General features: G+C 47.7%; 1 protein-coding gene across 1 annotated transcript; it reads left to right on the plus strand.

Annotated features, from left to right (window-relative positions):
- The first annotated feature begins 508 nt into the window (after positions 1–508).
- On the plus strand, positions 509–12,226 carry LOC128801789 (zinc finger protein 774-like). The gene is made up of 2 exons (XM_053967918.1): positions 509–573; positions 8,292–12,226. The coding sequence occupies exon 2, from the start codon at positions 8,319–8,321 to the stop codon at positions 9,048–9,050; it is 732 nt and encodes a 243-aa protein (XP_053823893.1). The 5' UTR covers positions 509–573; positions 8,292–8,318; the 3' UTR covers positions 9,051–12,226.
- Positions 12,227–20,517: the final 8,291 nt, after the last annotated feature.

Raw genomic sequence — 20,517 nt, forward strand, 5'->3', positions numbered from 1 at the left:
CGGGGAAAAAAACCATTTTTGTCGTTTTCTGCCAGAAATCTCTCCACTCCCGCACTCAGCCGAAGGGGTTTGGGCCGTTTTTCCCTTTTTTAGGGGAAATCAAAGCGATGCACTGATGCTCCTAATTAGGGGGTAGGAGAAGAGAGGCTCGTGGGCTTGCCGCAGAGGCGGAGGCAGCGAAGGCGCAGGGCCGGGAAAGCCGTGTCGGGAGGTGCGGAGAAGTTTGTTTGTGTTTGCGCTGGATGCCGGCCCGGGCCCGGGCCCGTTCCAGGGCTGTTCCTCAGCTGCGGCTTTGCCCTCGCACAGCCCGGGGGGCCCTGAGAGCGCGGGGCGAGGCGGTGCCGTGTGCAGAGCCCGCCCCTCGCTGCGATTGGCCGGCTGTGCCGTCAGTCGTGGTTGTGGCGCGCTGATTGGTGAGAGCGGGGCGAAGCACGGCCCCGCTGGCGGCCTGAGGGCGGCCCTGGCTGGGCAGCGGCGCCATTGGCGGAGCGTCTGTGCGGGCCCGGGAGCGGCGGCAGCGGCCGGAGGCCGGGGAGGCGGCATTGGCGGAGCTGGGAGGCGGCCCCGGCGCAGGTGGGAGCCGCGCTGGGTTCTGCGGGGTCTCGGGGCTCGCTGCGGGCGGAGGGGGCGGCAGGGGGCTGCGGCGGCTTGCTTGTGCCGTGTCCGACCCGTGGTGGCCCTGGGCCGAGGGCGCTGCGGGAGCGGCTGCCCGCGCTCTCCTTCCCGCCGCTGCCCGGGCAGGAGCCGCTGCCGGAGCAGCGCTGCCTCGTCCCGCTTGCTGTGGGTAGGACAGAGGTGGCTGCCCCGTCGCCGGGAGAGTGCGGGGAAATTCACGTCGCCGGAGGTTTCTGTGCCCAGAGGAGACCGAGGAGTCCTGTAAAAGTGACTTTATTGCTGAGCAGAGGGAGAGGCCGTGGGGCATTTGCCATGCGGTCTCTGCCGTTGTTGTAGTACGCAGCCTCCTTTTTATGCTCATTTTCCCGGCCGCATCTCCCTCTGCCTTTGCCCGCTGGCTGAGGTACTTGGAAGGTTTAGACTTCCTGATCCGCCTGCCGCATGTCACCCTTAAGATGCAAACTTCCACCCCCCTTATATAACATCCGATATTCATGGTTTTGTTAAGTTTTTGTTCTTCTCGAAGTTCAGGAATTTAGCGGGACTTAGTCTAGGAAGCAGTCCGTGTTAATTAGTAACATTTTCTGAAACTGACGGTTTCTCCCATTACTTCCTTATCTACAATTCCCGGGCCCTCTCTCCAGGCCGATTCACACATTGACTCTGTTTTTTCTTCCTGGGTCGTCTTTGGTTTTGGGATTATTCTCAATTACCTCAGTCCCTGTCCTTTCGTAGCCGTTTCTGGATCAGGAGGCCTGGCTACCCTGCATCCCTGTGGGAAACGACCTCTCCCTTTAAAGCTTTAAAGGTTTATTAAACTAAAACAAACACAACTAAGGACTGCCTAAGGTAAAAGGGACAGCGCTGCCAGAGCGGCCACCTGCCAGATGCTCATCCACAAAATGGCTGCTCTGCCTATTCTACGCTGGTGTTTTATCAGCCAACCTTGGCACCTGTCAAAGTGTGCCAGTCAACTCTTGCTTGCCCTCATTGGTGGAGACCTTCATGCCACTCGATTGGAGGTGAGGTGTTCCCCATTCCTACCTGCCCCAGGCAAGGGGCACTTGTGCCCGCCCTCCCTCCACATGACCCTGACAACCCTGACAACCGAGGTTGTCCGCTGGCAACAGTACAGGAGGGGATAGGGGACAATGGGGAGAACAGAGGATGTCCAAATAACAAACTACAATAGCAACCATACATCAACAAAAGTTCTCTTAACATACACAAAATATTCGTCCCTTAATTGCGAGAGCCAATCAGCATATTACTCATCTATAACAATCCTCTTGCTCACCTTCTGAATGAGCTGCACGCTCAAGGTGTCTTGCATGGTAAAAAATGAGAGTTGCTGTAGTACATAAGCGGAGAAAGTGTTCGTTTAACCCATGGTGTGCGAGGGAACCACGAAACCGTGTCCCATTCCCATCCTTTCCACATTTGGACCGGAACATGAGCTACTTTCTTGTTTCCTTTGTTATCTGTTTCCCTACTTCTCCATTGTTATCTATTTACAAGCAGCAGTTTGTGTCATTTAATTTTCCACAAACTCCTCCTTTTTCTGCCAAATGATAATCTGATCCCATCCCCTGGTGAAATGTTGTGTTCCTCATTTCAGTGGATTGGTCGGCAGGAAGGTCAGGAGCTGGAGGTGTCTGCTTGGTTCTTATTTCAAGGACAGCTTGTAATCGAATGACGCTATTGAAATGATAAATGGGTTCTCTGTCTCCTGATATGAATTGGTTCAGGTTCCCAGGGGCTGGTCTGTGGTGTTGTAGGATTTGTTCTGGTGGCCGTTCATCTTTTCCCCATTTTTGGGTGCTGTCTCCAGCCAGGGCTGCATCAATTGACCGATTTTCTCTCATTAAATCATCCCTTTCTTGAGCTTGTTACAAAATATCTTGCCTCACATAGTTTTAATTATAACATTATATTATAATCTAAAACTATATCTACCACACTACTTAAGAAGGATTAATACTGTACTAAAAATAACTTTCCAGCATAACACATATAATGTTCAATTTAATATTTATGAAGCGGCAATCATTTAATATGTATTTTTCACAGTTCCCAGGGGCTGGTCCATGGTGTTGTAGGATTTTTTCTGGTGGCTCTTCATCTTTTCCCCATTTTTGGGTGCTCCCTCCAGCCAGGGCTGCATTAATTGACCGCTTTTTTATAATTAAATCGTCAAATACTTGGATTCCAACTGATTTCCCTGAATTTTTGATAGCAAACCTCCCCCCCCGCCCCGTGCTGTAATACACCCTATATAGCATAGACAGTGACAGCACATGTTGGAGTGGGCAGAGGCATGATTCCCCCCTTATTTTAGTGATGTTCTCAATACATTATTTGCTGTTTCCCTTTGCACTTTAACCCATTTCTGTTGCAGAGTCAGAGATCCTCACCATGGGCTCTGCCTTCAGCTGTGCAGATTGCATCTGTGCAAGCAGGCAGAGCTTGGGGTGAGGGGCAGAGGGAATCAGCCCAATTCCTGCCCTAGGCAAGAAGAGCCAGGAACTTTGCCCACACTTTGCCCCAGCAGTGTTAATTTGCATTTCTAAAGTTCCTCTTCTGGCTGCCTGGAACTGAACCTTGTGTTCAAGTGCAGCAGTCTGGTAACTCAAGTGTTCTCTCCCCTCCACCTCTTTTTCTGCCTTTTTTAAAACAATATTCTATTAACTGTTTACAAGTTAAAGGGTCACCTTTGAAGCTCTTCTAGTTTTTTAAAATGAAGCCTGAAGTTAACATAGAACAACCCAGACCAAAATTTTGCCATCACAACAGCTACGCACACATATACACAAAAACCTCAAAGGAAGAAAAATTTCTGCTACTTCTCTTAAGAATAAAAATTGATTCTCATACTCCTGGCCCAAACCTAACTGACAATATAAAAGTAGCATTGTTAAGAAAAAAACATTCTCTTGGTGTGCTCTTATCTGCGAGAAGACCCAAAACTCTCCAACAACATTTCTTGTGTTAGAAAATCAAGGCATGACTTAATTCTGGCCAGGATGTGCAACAGAAATAATTTCATCCACTTATAGCCCGGCTGTGCAGAGAAAAATCATTCCATGACACTTGAGTTTTACTAGCTTTTTCCTAAACTTTCTACATTCTGAACTAATGTAAATCCATTGGTTTAATGTGCATCGATTCCAACTTGTGTAGTTCTTAGTGTATGGTTTCCAACTGGACCCGGATTTCTTTGCCTTTGATGTTAATTAGGTCCCCACTCCTGGATTTCCTTTCCAGACCAGGTGTCTCCAACTCTGCCGGGGGCAGTGTCTGGGGTAGATATTGGTTGCTGTTTGCTGCTGGGCGTTGATGTTTCGTTACCTTTGTGGGTATTTTTTGGGCTATTCTCAGTCTGTTGAGCTGTTAAACTCATCTCAGTTGAGTGGTGTAACATCCAGTAAAAAAATTAAACTTGAAATTATTCGTTTATAAAATACCTTAATAACTGATTCAGTAATTGCTGAAGCACTCAGAATTGCTTTTGCCACCCTGTTGGGTGACATGGTGTCACCAGAAGATATTGAAGCCTTCCTGCTCAGGGCATTTCAGTGCCAGGCTCTTACAAGCACACACAACTGCACCGGTTGAGCTGACCATGGGGCGGTAACCTGCACTTTGTCTGATTCCCTTTCCTTGCTAATTGCATGCCCTGTAACTCTTTTCAGCTGCCCTTGAAGAGCCATCCACAAACACATTTTCTCCCCCAGGCCAGGGAATGTCTCATGAATCTCTCCCAGTCTGGCTCTGGAACTCTGTCACTTGAATGCAGTCCTGGGTTTCTTCCCAGCCCTTCTCCAGGCTGTTCAAACAGGAGGCTGGGTTAAACCCTTCCCCTGCCCTCAGTTCAGAATCCTCCTGTGCCACTGAACAAGTTTAATACTGTAATAACCGAGCACTGCTCATCCATTTAGAGGCTCTTCTGGTTGTCAAAGCTTTAACTTGATGCCAGACTTGAACAATAAGAGATGCTCCGGCTGTCAATTTTCAGGCCTCAGTTCCCGTGAAAGCTGTGGGTGTACAATTCTGCAGACAATGAGGCCACTCTTGCCACTGGGTTAAACATTTTAGCAGAAGAATTCCTTTGGCTTGGCCCTGTTTAACATTCACTTACAATTCTTTTTCCCTGTCCCTGTCTAGGAGGGCCAGGGCAGGAGCCTCAGTTTATCTGCTTTTTGACACTTGAAAATTCTGCTTTTCTTCTGCTGTCTATCCTTCTGATTTCTTGACTGTCAAGATAGAAGTGTTGTAGGGAGACGTCCCTGGCTCCAAAAGCCCTGCCTTCAGCAGGGACTCAATAAAAGGCTGTAAGCCCTTCCTTCCCTCCAAATAGGGAATTGTTAAAGTAATTAAATACGTTTTGCAATATTAATTTGCATTCACACATTCACCATAAAATCCCTTCCCAGAAATTATAATCACAATTAAGAGCAAGCAAAAATTAATGCTTTTCAAACCTGTGAAAAACACCAATCACATGTTTAAAATTTTTAAAAGTTTAATAGTAATAAAATAGTTATAAAAACAGTAATAAAAATTTGAGCAATAAGGATTTGGACAATAAGAGTTAGGACAATAAAAAGCAAAGAATTACAGATGTCCAGTTGCTTTCTGGGCATTAAGCCTCCAAAAAGCCTACCTTGCAAACAAAGGATTAACCCTTTAAAACCATAACCTGTTGCATATTCATATATCTCATACATGATGCTAAATACTCCTTTCAAACTAGGAATTTTTCTGTTTATTGTCAACTTCCCCCATCATCTTCTAAATCAATCCTTTTGGCTCCGGGGTGTCTGGAAGAAGTCTGTATGGTCAGATAAAGAGGCAATAAATCTTGTCTTGGGATTTTTGGGTGTCTTGTTGGTGTTATCTCTATGTGAAGAATTTCTTGGTTATCTTATCCATTCCTTGTGCTGGTCACAAAAAGGAATCTTACATCACATAGCTTCTATTTTAATATTATGCTATAGCCTAAAACTATATTTACCATATTACTTAAAAAAGATTAATACAACATTACTAAAAAAGGATTAATATAACATCGCTTTCAAACATAATACATATAGTATTCATTTTAAAAACCCCATACCCCATGTATACTAATAGTGGTTGAAGAAAATACACCATCTCACTTTTCCCACTTACCCCCTGAATAATCAAATAACTTCCTGACAGTTCCCCCCCCCCACCCTTAGGTCTAAGATTGAGAGTGGATGGAGAGGCCCCTGTGTCCATCAGGAGAGGCCTCCTCTCGATGCACACCCAGCCTGAATGTTCTCCAGCCCTCCAGTGTGGTGCGTCCCTGGTGTAATGGGAGCTCTGACACCCCTGACAATCCATGTCCATCAAGGGATGGACTTGCTCCTCCTGAGGGTGCTGCTGTCTCTGCTTCCAGTGTCCTTGTGCCCTGCAGCTGGAGCCCTGACTCCTTGCCAGGGGCTGTTTGGGTGGGCTCTCCCCTGCCCAGGCGGGCAATGCCTTTGCCAGGTGCTTGTGGCCGACCCCGTCCCCTGGGTGCTGGTGCCCCCTTGGGCCCTGGGGTTGATCCCTGAGGGGCTGTAGGAACTGTGTCATGATCTTTGCCTTCAGCTTGGCCTTTTGCTCATCCCTTCTTGCATTCAGCTGCTGTGCCTTTGTGCCCAAGTGCTCCAGGGCCTTCTTCTGCCACTCCTGCAGCCCTGCTCACTGCCTGTGTGTGCTCATCCTCTGACAGCTGCTGAGCTTTCTGCAAAATTATTTGTTTCTCCAGTGACCCAAACCAAATCCTTAAAAGAAAATCCTGATAGTTCCACCTATAATCCACATTTCCCAGATGTTCCTTTGTCCTCCTGCTTATGCTCAGGGTCCCCTCCAGAGCCCGTATGGCAGAGCCGGTCCCTGTCCTGCCGCAGTGTCCAAATGCAGCCCCCCCGGCGGGCAGGGCCGGCAGCTCCCCGGGGCCGGGCAGCGGCCGGGGCGTCCCGCAGCCTCCTGGGGGCTGGGGGCCACTGCCGGCCCTGCCCGGGGCTGGTGGGGTCAGGCAGCGCCCAGCGCTGAGCCCCGGCTGCCCCACAGCCCCGGCCCGGCCCCGCAACTCCCCACAGGCCCCCAGCCTGTGCTCCTGGTCCCGCAGCTCTGCGTCCGGTGCTGCTGCTGCCCACCGCGGAGAAACCCCCTGACATCCTGACCTCCTTGGTTTTTTGTCCTGGAAACTGGGCATAGAAAGGACTTGCATCAGCTGGCAAACTTTGAGGATAAGACCATGCTGAAAAACATCCCAATTCTTCTCTTTTCCATCTTCCATTTTCTTCTCACATAGATTCCTCCTGCTGCTTCTTGCCTTCACACTCCCCTTCACCCAGTCCCTTCCCAGCACACCAACACCAGCCATCCCTTGTTGTCCAAATCCCTTCTAGACTTCCCTTATTGCCCCCCTGCGTGTCCATGTCCTTAATTACCTCTAAGAGGATGTGTAAACTACCTCAATATTATCCCCTTTTTTATCACATATGATAATAATGGCTCTTTTAAGTCTTGGTTCTTTTTCTCAAAGGTCAGGAATTTAGCAGGACCTTGGCTGAGCAGCAGTCCATGTCCAATAATAATATTTTCTGAAACTGATGGTTTCTCCTGTTACTTCCTTATCTACAAGTCCCTTGCCCTATCTCATAGGAGATTCACACCATTTTTTTGTACAGACACTTTCATCTCATTCTTTTCAACACGATGGGAAAGTGGGGGGAGAGGCCATAAAAGGACATTTAGGACACCAAAACTGTTTGAGAGATGGGAGGATCAGCCCTAAACTGAGCTGGAGGGGAGATGGGATTTAGAGGGGATGATGGAAATGGGATGGGAGAAGTGGATAATGGGAGGAGGGACAGCAGGAAAGAGGTTCTCATGGTGGTCCCCATCACTTGATCCCTGGAGCAATTCTCCGGTGCTGTGGGAGGGGATGGATCTGCAGTGGAGTGTTCCCCAAACCCCTTGTCCAGCCTTGGGATGCTCCTTGGGGTTGTTCCCCTCATCCAGCAGATGGTGATGTTTAGCTGTGGGGCAGAGAGGGGTGGGAAAGTGGGATCCGGGGTGGTCATGGAGGAGGAGGGGAGGGAGAGAGGAGAAGGAGGAGCAGGAAGAGGAGCAGAAGGAGAAGCACAAGTTTCCATCCTGCTGGTATATCATGGAGCCTTCCAGAGGGGTTCTTCTAGGGGAATTGTTTGGAGTTTGCAGATTCCAGAATTGAGACCCAAATATCTTTGTGGTCCCTGGTGAGAGTGGAGAGGGGCAATTCCAGAGCTGTTGGACCCAGGGCATCCTGAAGGGTGGAGGAGAAGAGCCTGGAGTTGGGGGACCCCTGGGAGCCATGGAATCCTGTAATAGAGAGTCAGGGGAGCCGGGATCACTGGGACCCTCAAATACCCTGGGTCATCTGTAAGCAAGAGTCGAGAATAGAGGAGCCACTGGAGCCCCATCAGCCAAGGGAAGGGAAAACCCCAAAACCCAGAGTGGAGAAATGAGGTGGATCTCCTGTGAGGATTTTTTTGGGGGCTGAACCTTCACATTTTGGAGATTTTTATGGACACAAAATATCTGGTCACTTCCTGAGAGGAACTTAGGCAGAAGGAACCCCAGCCTAAGGTGCTCACCTATTGTTTCTCCCCCCAAACCAGGATTCGTCATTCCTAAGCCTTGGGCCAATGGAGGAGAAGGAAAAGCCTCAGAGATACCACAGGAGGAGGGGCTGTAAACCCAGCCCAGGGAGCTGCAAGAAGGAAAGAACCCCTCTGTGCCAGGAAGGTGGCCCAAGGTCCAGCCGGGGCTCGGAGCTGGTGGAGAAGCCCCACAAGTGCTTGGAATGTGGGAAGGGCTTCAGCCAGAGCTCCCACCTTGTCCGGCACCAGATGGTCCACACTGGGGAACAGGTGGACCTACCCTACAAGTGTGGGGAATGTGAGAAGAGCTTCAGAGACAGCTCCAACCTGATCCGGCACCTGAGGATCCACACTGGGGAACAGCCCTATGAGTGTTTTGAGTGTAAGAAGAGCTTCAGACAGAGCTGCAGCCTGATGGAACACCGGAGGTTCCACACTGGGGAAAAACCCTACGAGTGTTTGGAGTGTGGGAAGAGCTTCGGGTGGAACTCCGACCTGATCCGGCACCAGAGGACCCACACTGGCGAGAGGCCCTACGAGTGTCCTGAGTGTGGGAAGAGGTTTCGGAGCAGCTCACATCTCCTCCTGCATCAGCGGACTCACACAGACGAGAAGCCCTTCCGCTGCCCCGACTGCGGGAAGGGCTTCAACCGTAACTCCCACCTGACCCTGCACCGGCGCATCCACACCGGGGAGAGGCCCTATAAGTGTCCTGAGTGTGGGAAGAGCTTCTCCTCCAGCTCTGGCTTGACCCAGCACCAACGGAGGCACCAGTAAGGTGAACGGTTAAAACCAAAACTCAAGGACAAAGCCTCTCTTACTAGCCAAATTTAGAAAGCGGTATGTTTATGACGCTGGCGGTACTGTGGGGCTCATCCCCGAAATGCGTGACTGCACTGCACAAGGTTCTTTGCCTTGTATTTATTTCCCAAAATAATACATATGCACAACCCCAGCACCTCCCATCTTCACTCTGTGTTAAAATGAGGTTATTAGTCTTTCATATGTGCGCAATTCTTCTCTTGAATTGGGTCGGTGGTCTCAAACTGGGTCAGTGGTCCCAGGGATGAAGTCAGGAAAGTCTTCGTCAGGTCTCTGTGACCCTCTGGCACAATCCAAGGCCCCCTGCTTCGTGATGGATTAACATAGAGTCCAGGTGCTGGGCATTGTTCTACTGGTTTCAATATGTTCCTCTAATGGTTCACTTGCTCCACTTCTTTCTACAAATGAGCTCATAATATAACAATTAGCTTTACCTTAAGCATCTAATAATCATTAACCTATTGTTGGTGTATCTAACTTCAATATGAATTGGTTCTAACCCTCAGCTAAAATCTTAACCCTTTAAAATCAATTCAAAGGGAAGCCCTGTGAGTGGCCCAAGTGCAGGAAGAGCTTCATGCGCTGCTTCAACTCCATCCCCTGTGGAGACTCGGGGGCCTGCCAATGGGGCTGTAACGCCTCACCTCTGGTGGGGCAGAAACAAGCAGGGAGAAGCACCCCTCTTAGGTTAGGGTTAGAGGAGCCCTCCCTCCCACAGGCCTCTGCAGGCACATGTAATGTGTTAAATTTCATTGGTTTACTCAGTTGACATTACCCCTGTTCAGCCCCTTTTTACCATATTCGTATCCCCCTAGAATGTTCTTCCATCTCCTGATCCCCATTGGCCCCAGTTTGCTGCAGCGTTCTGCTCCTGTTATACCACTGGTTCCCCTAGTTCGCTGCCCTTCCTGTTCGCATTGATCCTTGACCTTCAGATCCACCCGTTTTTCCGTATTTGACCCTGTGTCCTCAATCCTGCTGGGTCTTTGTCCCTGGGTCCTCTTCGTGGCAATAAAGGGCTTTCAGATCTCCAAAGAAAGACCTGTCCCTTGCCTTCTTCACCAGCTCCTTTAGCAAGCGTGCTCCAGGCCTTGAAGGTGCAGGTCGCTCACTGGGACTCGTTGAGGTGCGCTGCTTCAGTCTCCCCTTGGAGGATCTGCTCTGGATGATCCCAGGTGCCCCCCCGTTGGGAAGAGCTCTGGTGACCCCCATTTTGCATGATCTCTATTTGGTGGGGGGAAGGTGTTGGACAGATTTCTTTCCCTTCTCCTTGTCTTGCTGTGATTTGGTTGGTAATAAATTCACTCCCTGTACCCAGGCTGGGTCTGTTTTGCCCATGCTGGTGCCTGGGGCAGAATTTCTCCCAGTTTTCTCTTCACTTCTGGGCTTTTCCTTGTATTTCCTTTCCCTGTGCAGTTGCAGAGGGCAAGGATGGAGCAGTTTTGGTGGCTCCCAGCATTCTGGCAGGACCAGACCTGCGCAGCCCCAAGGTTCCAAGGGGCTTCTGGGGGTCCCCCATTTGTGGGTGTCTTGGTTTGGAAAGACAGATGTCTGCTAAGGAAGGCAGAAGTCTCCCCTGAACTGGAAACTGTAAGCCCCCTCCCTCCCTCCCAATTGTTATAAATTTGAAATTAAGGGGGACACTCAGGCAAAGATATGGGAGCAGGAATAACAGTTCTTTATTAGGGAAGAAAATAAAGAATAGAATAAACAATGCAGTGAACCAAAACAACACTGACAGAGTCAGAATACGACCTGACACCCTATTGGTCAGGGTCTTGGTAGCAGTCCAATCAGAATAGTGGCTGCAGTCCTCCTGGAGTGGCAATTGTGGTTCTGTTGGAGCAGTGATCCTGTAGAAGTGTGTAGTCTTCCTCTCAAGATCCAGTGGAAAAGGCAGCTGTTCCTCTGGGAATCCAGTGTAAAGGCTGTTCTGGTGTCCCAAAAGCTCAGATTATATCCAGTTAGGAATGCTTGGCTCCTCTCTCTGGGCGGAGCACCTTACTATGGGATGCTGTAATTTTTATAAGTCATGCAGTGACATTCAATAGCCCAGCAGATGCCTCCCCGGAGGGAGGATTGGTTTGTGGAAGAGGTAAAGAAAACTGCCCAATTAACAGAAGATAACTGCCCAACCTCTAACAGATGGCAAATAGAATACACATTGCCTTGCAGTCTAGGACAGTGGGACATCCCTGCTGGAGGAGAGTGTCCCCCCTTGGTGCAGCCCCAGCCCTTGGGCAGTGTTCAGCCAAGCAGAGAACACTCTCAGCTGGGGCCTCATTTCTGGGCACACTTGAGCCCCTGGACATCTCAGTACCCATCTTGGAGTTCACCTGAGTTTCTGAATATCTGGAACCCCATTTTTAGAGCTGTTTTGTGTTTGCACAGCCTGTTTTTTTGTAGCAGGGGTGGGTTCTGAGAGAAGCTACTGGAAGCTTCTTCCATGTCTGGCAGAGAAATTCCCTGGTGGTTCCAAAGATGGAGGTGCTGGATGCAGAGATCCCCCCACAGCCCCTGGAGATCCACAGGGATGCAGAGATCCTCACACTCCCAGTGCTTCTCACTTCATTCCCTGCCCCTCTGAGTGCCCTCCATCCATCCACCCTCTAGTCCCTTCCAGTTCTCATCCAGGCCATCCAAGTCCCAGTCTATTCTGCTCAGTTCAGTCCCAGTCCCTTCCTGTTCAAGCCCAGTCCCTGGGATTCCCTCCATCACTCCCGGTCCATTTCCAGTCCCTTTCCAGTTCATTCTCATTCCTTCTCAGTCCACTTAGATCTGCCCCTGCCCTCTCAGTGCTCCCCAACCTGCTCCACTCTCTCTTAGTGCCACCCCATTCCATTCCCCATCCCTCTCAGTGCCACAACAGCCCTACACCCTCTTTCTCCCCATACCCCGCCACTATCTCCCTGCTCTCTCCCACTGCCCCCTAGTGTGTCCATCTCACTGGTGCCGTGGAGCTCCCAGGCCAGCCCCAGCTGCCTACTCTGCTCTATGATGAATTTTCACCCTGCATAGGTGCAGCTGAGGTGGCTCCAGGGCCAGCAGGAGCTCTTGGGTCACATGCTGGCCACTAATGTGGTCCCCAGTGGGGACTGGACCTACCAGCTCCTGGTTCTGCTGGAAACCTCCCCTGGTGCAGGGTCACCCGTAGCTGCCAGGTGAAGCAGGTCAGCCTGGAGCACCCCCTGAGCCAGCACTGGGGCACGGCCCGGCCCCCACAGCGCCTGGGACAGCGGAGGAGGCACTGGGGGGGCTGGGAGGGGGATTGAGGTGTGCTGGGAGTGACTGGGAGGGAGTTTGAGGTAGCCTGGAGGGCCGGAGGAGTTTGGGGATGGAAAACAGAGGGAAGAAAATGAGGTTTGGTGTACTTGAATCAATTAGGATGGTGTTGGTGAGGCCTGGTGGGACTGATGATGACTACATACTGTAGGTCAAAGTTACAAGGTGCTTATATAAGGTGCTTGAGTTATATCAATATGTGAGAAACAGCCACTCACTTTTTAAAATTTTAACGGTTTTGTCGTGGTTTGACACAGAAGTGAATTTTTTCAGGAAGTTGGGTCAAACCAATGAGTGGTCAGGTTTGGATGTTGGCACCTGGAGTGACCACTGAAGGCATGGACACGTCTCTGAGAACACAGGGGCTTAAAAGCAAGAACTCCCAGGGGAACTGTCTCTTTGGTTCTGGTCAGCAGAAGAGTGCAGACTCTCCCCTGCCCAGACTCAGGCTGGGCGGCGGAGAGGAAGCCATGCGGCCTGGTCGAGGTAGGCCAGGGGCTGAAGGACTGGAACCAGGCTAGCTCCTGCGGACAGAAGGGTGGAGAGAAACGGAGATGCCTTTGTTCCCCCCCCAACAAAAGGAAAGAGACAGAGAGCCTGATGGCATCTGGAAATTTGCCGGCAGAGGAGAAAGAGAAGGGGGGGAAAGTGTGGGAGTTGAGAGTTCTGGGCAGAGATTTCAGCCGTCTGGGGAGTCTGAACTTTTAACCCTTTCCTGGGAAATGAAGACTTTGTAAAATATTACTCCTCCTCGATTTGAAGTAGAAGAGAGACAGTTCGGGACCTGAGATGTTAGAAGACGAAATTTTTAGGTGGGAGGAGATGATGGAGTAGCTTTTGGCTGGACTTCTCTTGTTAGCCATAGACTGAACCAAATTCTGCAACAGAGACTGCATTTTTTAGCAGGATGCAATAGTGAACCAAAGAGACCTGCTTCAACAACTACCAGCACAGGCAATGGAGAGAACAGAGAAAAGCTGGGGAGGGTGTGGTGATGCCCTCTGTCTTCAGGAAGAAGATGATCTCTGTTCTTGGGCCCTCGGCCCCAGGGGACAATGGAGGGGACTGTAGTCCCAAGATGAGAAGCTGAACTGTTGTATCTTTGGGTCTGTGGCAAAGCACCCTTAAAGGAGCCCTATAGGCAGTCTGTCCATGCACGGTGGTGAGAGCACTGTGACATGGAAAGGAGAGTGTCACACTGGCAGATTTTCTCCGGGTGGCTGCCATGTGTGACATGGGAACACAGGAGGTGACAACTGTGTTTCCTGGGGGGTCTATGGTGCAAGAGAGACTCCTCTCTCCCTTGATGGACTGAGTATTGATTATCTGAAGGGTAGCAACTTAATCAGGAATCTCGGGTGATGTTTCATAGTAGTTGTTTTAGAAATTGGGTGGGAGGAGGAGTGTTTTAGAAGGTCTTCATCCCAGATTTAGTGTGTGTGTCTTTTACAGTAGTAGTAGTTTAATAAAGTTATTTTTCTTTGTTATTAAACTTAAGCCTGCTCTACTCTGTTTCTAATAACATCTCACAGCATTTATGTTAGGAAGGTGTATTTTCATGGGGGTGCTGACATTAACGCCAGTGTCAAACCATGACAGGTTTATTAAACCTTAACAAAAAATAAAACAAAAGGACTAAATAAGGAAAAAATACAGTACTGGGACCCCCCCTCCCCCATGGCTGCTGGCCACATGGCTCATCTTCAGAATGAATGCACTGCCTTTTATATCTCTAGCTCTCCTAGAGCCTTGTCAGTCAACTCCTTCCTTGCCATCCAGTGGTGGAGGTCACTTTCTTATGTTCTGATTGGAGGTCAGGCGTTACCAGAGTAACAAGCCAACCTTCCCAAATGCCTGAATTACCAAGACCATCCCATGATAACAATGCTAGGGGGGGAACACATTGCAGTAACATAACTCTTCATTTATAAAACTTCTCTTAACATACCTATAATGTTCACCCCTTAATTGTGAGAGCCAAGCATTTCATTACTCATCGATAACAAATATAAGCTGATATATCTATATAACCTGATATCAATATAACCTAAATCATGACTTTTTATATCTCTGTATAACCTGAATCATAGCTTTTTTATACCTATAGAACCTGAATCATAACTTCTGATATAAAGAACTTCTTATACAATGTAATGGCTAGTGTACACTTAACTAATGAAAAATTGGCAAATGTAAAGCCACTTAGCCAGAAAACAAATAATTTAGACTGGTTGGGACCAGACAGACCAAGGAACACTGTAACTGTGCATGATCCGAAGACAAAGTTGAAAAGTTCAGATGCGAAGAAGACCTTGGAAGCCTTATCAAAGACCCCAAATGACCCCCGAATTGAGGAGGTGCAAGCGCAGTGCAGAACAACTATCTAACAACCATGAGATCATACTATGTAAATTAGTTCCCTCGCATATATGAGGATGTTATAGTAACATAGTAACACTAAGCAATGCTTACTGTATAAATATACCACAGCACTTGACAAAGGTAGATAAGTTAGGTGGAGATATCCCCTGCAGATACCTTGTTTATTGCAGATAATCCTCTGCAATAAACAAATACCTGCTCTATAGACATTGGTCTGTGGATATTTAATTCCAGCCTATCTTTCGGGCATCATGGGGGCAGGACAGCCACCTCTGTCCTACCCACAGCAACCGGGACGAGGCAGCGCTGCTCCAGCAGCGGCTCCTGCCCAGGCAGCGGCGGGAAGGAGAGCGCGGGCAGCCGCTCCCGCAGCGCCCTCGGCCCAGGGCCACCACGGGTCGGACACGGCACAAGCAAGCCGCCGCAGCCCCCTGCCGCCCCCTCCGCCCGCAGCGAGCCCCGAGCCCCCGCAGAACCCAGCGCGGCTCCCACCTGCGCCGGGGCCGCCTCCCAGCTCCGCCAATGCCGCCTCCCCGGCCTCCGGCCGCTGCCGCCGCTCCCGGGCCCGCAAAGACCTTTTGGAATATTTAACAGGCAGGTTCTTTCTGCCCCTGTGTCTACTACAAATTCTATTTTTTTCTTCTTGGGGACTCATTTTTAAAGTTATCATAGGTTCCAGATGGTATTTGTCTCTAAAAAAAATAGAGCCTATGACCTCCCTATTCCTCCTCTGTGCCCATCTCTCAGAAGATTTTCAGATCTTTTATTTGATTAGGGTAATTTCTTCTATAATGTCCTTCGACCCCACATTAAAACCAGATATTTCTAGAATGCTCCTTAGATTTGTGTTTGACTGGTGTTCTGTTCTTTTCCTCTCCGTTGTCTCTACGACTTTTATGTCTAGGAGTGGTGCCTGGGGGTTTTAGGTTTTTCTGAAAATTACTTTCTCATATAGCGGTTACTCTAATTTTTACTTTCACTTTATCTTTTTCTTCATCTCTCTGGACATAAATCTTTTGAGCCTCCTTTAATAAATAATCTAACGATCTATTATGCCAATTCTCAATCTTTTTCTATTTTTTTTTTTTTTTAATATCTGGCCTGGCATTTGTGACAAAATTAATTCTTATTAGAGCTTGTCCCACAATAGTCTCAGGGTCTATTCTGAAATATTGTTTCATATTTTTCCTAACTCTGTCTAATTATTCAGTTGGAGTTTCTTCTTTCCCGTGCTGTATCTCAAAAGCCTTTTTAGCATTTTGCCCTCAGGGTGCCATCTCTTTTATTCCCTTGATTATCAAATTACCATAACCATTTACGTGTTTCTTCCCCTCCTCATCATTTTGACCTCAATTAGGAGGTGCTATTCGCATTTTCTGATCTCCTGGGAGCGAGGAGGCCCTGCTGGTTTTCTCTTTCCCAAATTTTTATTTCAGCAGCCCTGATCAATTGCCTTTCTTGAGAAAAACATCAGAAGCTGCTGTTACTAAGGAAACGGGACCCAGGGCAGGGACTGATGGAGGAAGGGGAGTGGGGGAAGGAATCGGGTAGTGCAGATGTGAGCGACGAGACCAGAGCCGTGGACGGGAGCTGGGGAGGAGTGGTGCAGCCACGAACGGTGGGGAAGTAAGCAGGAATGGAGGAGGTAATACTTGTAAAGGATTTTTTTTTTCCTCTTGTTCCCAGCCCTTTTCTTTCCTCTATTTTCTTTTCTTGCTTTGTCTCAGGGGTTTCTGATATTTTAAAGATTTTTATTCTCCTACGATCTCCCATCCAGCATGCGGCATACTCTCTTTCTTCTGGATTAAATGGTTCTTTCGAATTTATAAATAAATTTAGATCTTGACAAATCTAAACTTCAAAAAAAAACCCCATATCTAGGTCAATAAACGCGGTCAGATCTTATTTCTTTCTTTGCCCATTCAGACAAATTTGGATCATCTTTACTTTTTCCTTTCACTTTGTACAAGGATTTTTATCCTAGTTAGCTAACGTAATTCCCAGAGGGCTATCTTGGGGTATCTCTGCTGGTACCCTTTTATTCCCTTTTTTTTTTCTTGTACTCAACTTACTGGTTTTCTGTCTTATTTTTCAAGATCTTATCTATTTGTCTCCTGTTTCTGTTCCCCACTTTCTCTAACAATTTAAATACCACTTTCTTCCCACTACAAAAAAAACCCTCTTTTTCTCACAATACAATTCAATACGATACACCTCCCTGCAAGGAGATAAAGTGAGGGTTAAAATAAACAATCTATATTACATATATTTTCATCTACATTTACTCACTTTTATTTCTCACTCATTCTCACACACATTCATTCACACCCTCAGGCTTGTTCATTCATACTTCTCGACTCCTGCTTAGCCGAGTTTTTGTTTTTTTTGGTGCCTCGCCTGAAGCGATACGTGGAATAAATAAATAGACTCCATAACCTGGGGTAGTTATGAAGTGGGTATGTATGTCAGCGCCCAGCACAAGTGAGATAGCTCTCCAAAACTTGTGCCCCAAGCCTCAGTCTGACCCACACTTTTATTTCCAAAGATGTTCCATATGCAATACATTACACAATTTTTTCATGCATATTCAACCCCTGGCCCCGCCTGTCTTCGCCTCTCATGCTAAATAAGTCCACTCCCTTCTGGGCACGCGTGGTTTGCTGTGGTGGTCGTGCGGGGGTCTCTCGGTGGTCCTGAGGCTGAAGATTGTGGTCTTCCTCATGATTGAACTTTTGAACTTTTCCTCTCTGCGCGTGCGCTTTCGGTCCTTTGGTGCTTATCTGAGTACGTCTGTCAGTCTTGATTGGCTTGGAGACAGAGGAGCTTCTTTATCTGGGTTCTTTGCCTCTTCTGGTATTGTTCTTTATTCAAGAAGCTTCAGAAATTTTCATTTTCCTATGCCCTTTGTACTAGGCAGAGGTTTCTTAAGTAAAAGGTTAAAATTCAATACATAACTCTACAAGCTAAATTATAAATGCTTAATTTATTTTGTTAACTTAACTCCAAAAATCTCTGTTTCACGCCGACCTGGACTATGTAAGGTACTTGTTTTTGACACCCCAGAACCTTAAGTAGTGACACCTTCAAGTTTCCCCACTGACTTAGGTTCAGTACTCCGTACATTTCTCTTTATTTTATTGGACAGAGGAAGGAAACATTAGCAAACCTCTTACACTTACATGAAGCAGATCCCTGTTTCCAGAGAATCACTGGTCTGTGTAGGCCTCCACCCTGACCCCTTCCACCTCCCCCAAGGTTTGGCTATCCCTCTTCCCTAGAGATGGCCTCAGAGTCAGGGGTTCAGATTTCCACACCTTGCTTGAGCTGGACTTCTCACCCTCTGTACCTTGAGGAATGGGCCACACGACCACCCCTCACAGCCGCAGCACTAAAAAGTCCTATGATACTGTAGCACCCTTTGGTTTGGGGTCAGCCTCTGGGCTTCAATACTGCCGGGCCTCTGGGAAGGGCCCTGAATCTGGTCACCTCTGTGAGGCTGTCTGTGTGTCACTCACTCTCTCCCCACAGTCCGCACATGCCCAGAGAACAATGGCTTGTTTGTGGGTCACATACAACTTTTGCCACAGCCCTCCACTGCCCGGGAAGCTGAAGCTAATTTTGCGTGTGACTCACTCTCACACACAACAAGACAACAATAAGGTACCTTTTACTTTGAAATTACTTGTGGCCAGCCCCGGATGCCCTTGGGTATTGCTCAATCCAGCTGTGTTGTCCAGCTCTGGATGTTTTTGGGCATATCCTCAATCTGGCAGAATTTTGCTTAACCCTGGATGCTCTTGGGCATATTAATCTCTCAACCCAGCAGGTTTAGTCCTGGATGCTCTTGGGCATTCTTCTCCCTCAACCTAGTAGAATTTTTAGGGGCCCCTTCCACTTTTTTTTTTAATCCCATTTTCCCAGTGCATTGTGCTAGGAAAACCCTCGTCTCCCTCTCTCTAAGGGGTCCCACCCCTTCCCTGAGATCCAGTCCCAGTTTCCCCGGGGAGGGTTCTTGCAGAGGATCAGAAATGGGACATCACACCATGATCAATATGATCAAGTGAAGCTGATTTATTGCAAGAAATAAGCTATATTCGTACTGTGTTCTATTTTTCACGCACCTCAATCTAATACATAATTGGTTCGGCCTAACTGTTCACACGCCTCAAGCTAATACATGATTGGTTAGATCCTTCTGTGCATGCATTTTAAGCTTTTAGTTAATTTAGTTTTTTTTCTTCTTCATGCATCCCGCTGAGGTTTTCCTGTCTGCCTTTACATCCTAAACTGTCTGGAGTTGAGCGTGTTCTTCTCCTTTCGTGTCCTTCAAGGGCATTGCGACATTCTACTCAATCTTTATGAAGGCTGGATTGTGCATATGTTGCATATGTCCATTGTCCTGCAAAAAACTCTCTACAGGTTCTCTCACTCCTTTTATTACTTGCTTCATCTCTTTACTGGCCATTTTTCTTGCAAAAAGAGATGGAAACACAGCGTGGGAGACCATAGGATATCCCTTTTTTGCCCCCTCTGATCATGGGGTGGGAATCCTACATGGACACAGATAAAAGATGAAAGGTGCTCTTTTCCTTAGGACTAAATCGTTTTTATTATCAGGAGCCACTTCAGGGGGTAACAGAGGCCGAGGTGTTTGATGGCGTCCAAGAGAGAGAGAGAGAGAGAGAGAGAGAGTGTTCTCCTGGGGTGTTTTGAGCCCAGGGAAAAACCGAGGGGCCACATCCAATGGGACACAGGTGAGGAGAAGGGGAGGGGGGAGCAGGTCAGGGAGAGCCCGTCACACCTGAGGCTTAGGGGTGGGGGGAGAAAGGTGTGTGGAATAGACCAATGTGACAGAGTGCAATATACAACCAAGTGCAAATTCCCAATCACCCAGTGCAAAACAACAACTAAATAACTATTTAGAGCATCACAAACAGGACACTCCTCACTCACATAGCAGGTCTGGGATAACCAGCCGCCTCTCAGACACACACACATATCCCCACCCTGTATCCGTCCCCCCAAAAAGTTACTTACAATCCTTTTTCCTTTCTGGGTCTTCGTGTACACTTAGTCTTAGGCTAATTACCACTGTAAAAAAATGCATATTTTATGATTGGCTTTTCGCAAATGTTACAATGAATATTATATGTGTAATGTTGGAAAGTTATGCTGTATTAACATTTTAATAATAGAGTAAAGGTAGTTTTGTAATTAAAATTAAGCTTTAGTAGTTAAACTAGAAACTATGTGTGTGAGATAAGATAATCAAGGAATTCTTCGCACAGAGATAACAATTACAGAAACCCCTAAATTTTCCAGAGGAGAGGAATTTATGGCTTTCCTTATCAACAGAAACGAACTTCCTCAAGCCTGACTTAGACTCGAAGGCGCTTGGGGATTAACAGAAACTTTTTGACAAGTACCAGATTAATTTCTTGTTTTAAATAAAATATATGCATAATCATGAAGTGTTTTGTATATGCAACAGGTTACCTCTCTTAAGGGGTAAATTCTCTTTTAACGGGGTCCTTTTTCCTGGCTCATTTTGTCCAGAAAGAGGTACCCAGCCCGGGCTGTAACTCTTGGCTGTTATTGTCTCATTAATTGTCTTAACTGTAATTGTCTAACCTTTATTACTATACTTGTATTATTATTTTTATAACCATTTTATTTTTATTAAACTTTTATAAATTTTTAAAACAAGTGATTGGCGTTTATTACACCACAATTTTAGAGAGCCTTTTCCCTTTTCTTT

Source organism: Vidua chalybeata, chromosome 31 (assembly GCF_026979565.1).
Source record: "Vidua chalybeata isolate OUT-0048 chromosome 31, bVidCha1 merged haplotype, whole genome shotgun sequence".
Classification (NCBI taxonomy): domain Eukaryota; kingdom Metazoa; phylum Chordata; class Aves; order Passeriformes; family Viduidae; genus Vidua; species Vidua chalybeata.

Excerpts from the sequence above, each read along its gene's own strand:
- LOC128801789 (XM_053967918.1), top strand. The coding sequence starts at position 8,319 with ATGGAGGAGAAGGAAAAGCCTCAGAGATACCACAGGAGGAGGGGCTGT.